This window comes from Atta colombica, unplaced genomic scaffold, assembly GCF_001594045.1.
Source record: "Atta colombica isolate Treedump-2 unplaced genomic scaffold, Acol1.0 scaffold243, whole genome shotgun sequence".
Lineage (NCBI taxonomy): Eukaryota > Metazoa > Arthropoda > Insecta > Hymenoptera > Formicidae > Atta > Atta colombica.
The window spans coordinates 436,279-439,162 of record NW_017259342.1 but is presented as its reverse complement, the minus strand read 5'-3'; the positions used below and the strand labels follow the sequence as shown (position 1 = coordinate 439,162).

The following is a 2,884-nucleotide window of genomic DNA, read 5'->3' as shown; positions in this document are numbered from 1 at the left end:
TATATATAATGTATACTAAACATTAATACAATAATAATCAATTTATTATTGTATTAATGTTTAGTATACATACATATCTACATAAAGATATATAGTACCTAAACAATAATACAATAATAAATTGATTATTATTTATTTATAAATTTCTTTGTATTATTATTTATAAATTGATAACAGATTTATTAATAATACGACAATATAATATTGCTTTATCCTGTTATGAGATTACAAGTTGTAGCTTATGTTTTAAAACATAAATGAAAAAGATAAAAAAATGTATAGATAAAACTTAAAGTCGACAATGTAATTATCGCATAAAAAGCAGCGATTAAATAATTTTATTTAAAATGTGAAATAAAATAAAATATGAAACTAATATAAGAGGGATTTAAATTAAAAAATATTTATAAATTTATGTAATATAATAGTTAATATATATATTTTGAAATTAAATGAAATATATTAGCTTTTAACATGTTGACATTGACACTCGATATAGCCAATTGTAGCGTTATCTAAAGAACAAATGAGTTAGTGAAAATTTGCAATGGTCGGTTTTTATCATTTTTCAGTTATCGCTCAATACGTCCTTCTTGAATATATTATAGCGTAAATATTAATGAAAAAGTTTTTACATTGTTTTCAGACACACACATCCACATTCACTCAGTTTAATAATTTATAAAATATTACTTTTATTATACATCTTTACTTAAATCTTATGAATAAACATATCTTAAGCTTAATCAATTCACTTAGAATTTGACATTGATTCTTTTAAAAATAAAATACAAAATTTACTTTGCATTTGTTGATAACGGATAATTATACCATCAATAATATTTTATTCAGTCCACTCAGTTTATCGCAAGCATCGTTAAAAATGAACAATATAGCATATGTCGTATTTCTAAAATTTAAGTCAAAATGTCTTGCAAAATCTTTAAATATTTTGCAATTAATGGAATTTCTGGATTAAATCTTTTAATTATATCAGTACTTGTAGGCTAACAATACTAAATAAATTTAATGAAATACTGTAATTTGTATAACGTGATTTAGTATGAGAATTAACTATTGGAATTACATAATTATGTAATTTGTGATAATGCATGGCATCAAAATACAGGCAGTATGGAATTGAACCTCTAAATAAACGCTGTTTCAGGACGCCAATTCCGTCGAGACCGGACAAGTTGGAAGCATTGTCGGTCAGCAGGGTCACGTCGGAATAAAATTAGGATGGATCCAAGGCGTTCTTATACCATGCCTGTTGAACATATGGGGCGTCATGCTGTTTCTGCGACTTTCGTGGATAGTCGCGCAAGCTGGCATTCTGCAGACCATCATCATTATCGGAATATCGGCAGTCGTCTGCGTCATTACAACGCTTAGCCTCAGCGCAATTAGCACTAATGGGGAAGTAAAGGGAGGTGTGTTACGGTAACGCATTCTGTAATTCTTTTTTTCCGAAGGAGTGGCGTCGTGCACACCATCGCACTCTATATACAATTGTGTCGTTAGACACAACTCGGGGTTTTTCCCTGAGCTAGAAGATTCTCATCAGAATTATTTATCCAATTTAGCTGGGACAATTTGTCTTGATACAAGAAAACATGATTATCATTCTTCTAAATTTTACCGTATTTCTTGTCTATTAAAGAGATTACGATTCATACGATAGAATAGTAATGAATATGTCAGAGATGAAATTATTGTATTAATTTAAAAATAAAGATTACTTCAAAGTCATTAAAAAAAATTGAATGTAAAGATTGTAAAGAATGTAAAGAATGGAAAGCTTAATCTTTCATCATCATATATAAATTGAATAGATTTAATAAATTATCTTTTAGTGCAAATGTGCTGAAAAATCCTGTTTTTAACTAATTTTAAGTAGAGTCTGCTTTATTCGTAGCTTAACAATATTTTGACAAATTTTTGACATCACAAAATCGATTTCAAATAATTTAAACAGTTATCAAACACTCTATACCTTTATTTATTAAAAATATTGTTGATAATTAGAGATATAAAATGAATTAATCTACAGGTGGGATATACTTCATCATATCTCGTTCTCTTGGACCCGAGTTTGGCGCATCAGTTGGCATTGTATTTGCATTTGCAAACGCTGTAGCAGCTTCTATGAATACTATCGGTTTCTGTGATTCCCTTAATGACTTGTTAAAGACAAACAATTTGAAGATCATAGATAATAGCGTAAATGATGTTAGAATTGTTGGTATAATAGCGCTCATCGTTATGATTCTTATCTGTGCAATCGGCATGGAATGGGAATCAAAGGTATTGGATCTGCTAAAATTATTTTATTTATTATACATATCAAATTTTTTAAAATTCATTAAATTCATAAAAATGATAAATTGTTATAAAAATGACAATTTGATATTTGTTTTGATTTGTTATTAATATCCTTTGCACTCTTTCATTAGGCACAAAATTTCCTTATAGCCATCATCGTGAGTGCGATCTTTGATTTTTTAATTGGTACTATCATGGGACCACAAAATGAGGAACAAAAAGCGAAAGGTTTTATAGGATTTTCCGGTTAGTATAAAACTACAATTAAATAGAATTTTGTTTATCTATATTGTGTTTATATAAGTTTATGGTTAGTTTCAAATATATAAACTTATAACTGACCTTTTATTGTCCGAACTATAATACCGTAGTTCGGATAACAGAAGCTGAACGTATTTGACTTCAGTTTTCTGAATGTTAGTTCCCATTATCGTGACTAATAAGGACTGGCAGAGTTAGTGAACTTCTATTATCTGGATTCTGTTATCGAAACTGTCTTGTCCCCCAATATCTTTAGATAAACGAAATTCTATTGTATATAATGAAACAATAATAGCAA

General features: G+C 28.1%; 1 protein-coding gene across 4 annotated transcripts in view; it reads left to right on the top strand.

Moving 5' to 3' along the window:
* The window catches only part of LOC108688851 (bumetanide-sensitive sodium-(potassium)-chloride cotransporter), a 16,736-nt gene that overhangs the window by 7,662 nt on the left and 6,190 nt on the right, over positions 1 to 2,884 (top strand). For all 4 annotated transcript variants that reach the window (XM_018195347.1, XM_018195348.1, XM_018195349.1 and 1 more), the window contains 3 exons: positions 1,169 to 1,433; positions 2,054 to 2,307; positions 2,457 to 2,571. In XM_018195347.1, coding sequence (XP_018050836.1) covers positions 1,169 to 1,433; positions 2,054 to 2,307; positions 2,457 to 2,571 — 634 coding nt within the window. The remainder of the gene's footprint in view (positions 1 to 1,168; positions 1,434 to 2,053; positions 2,308 to 2,456; positions 2,572 to 2,884) is intronic.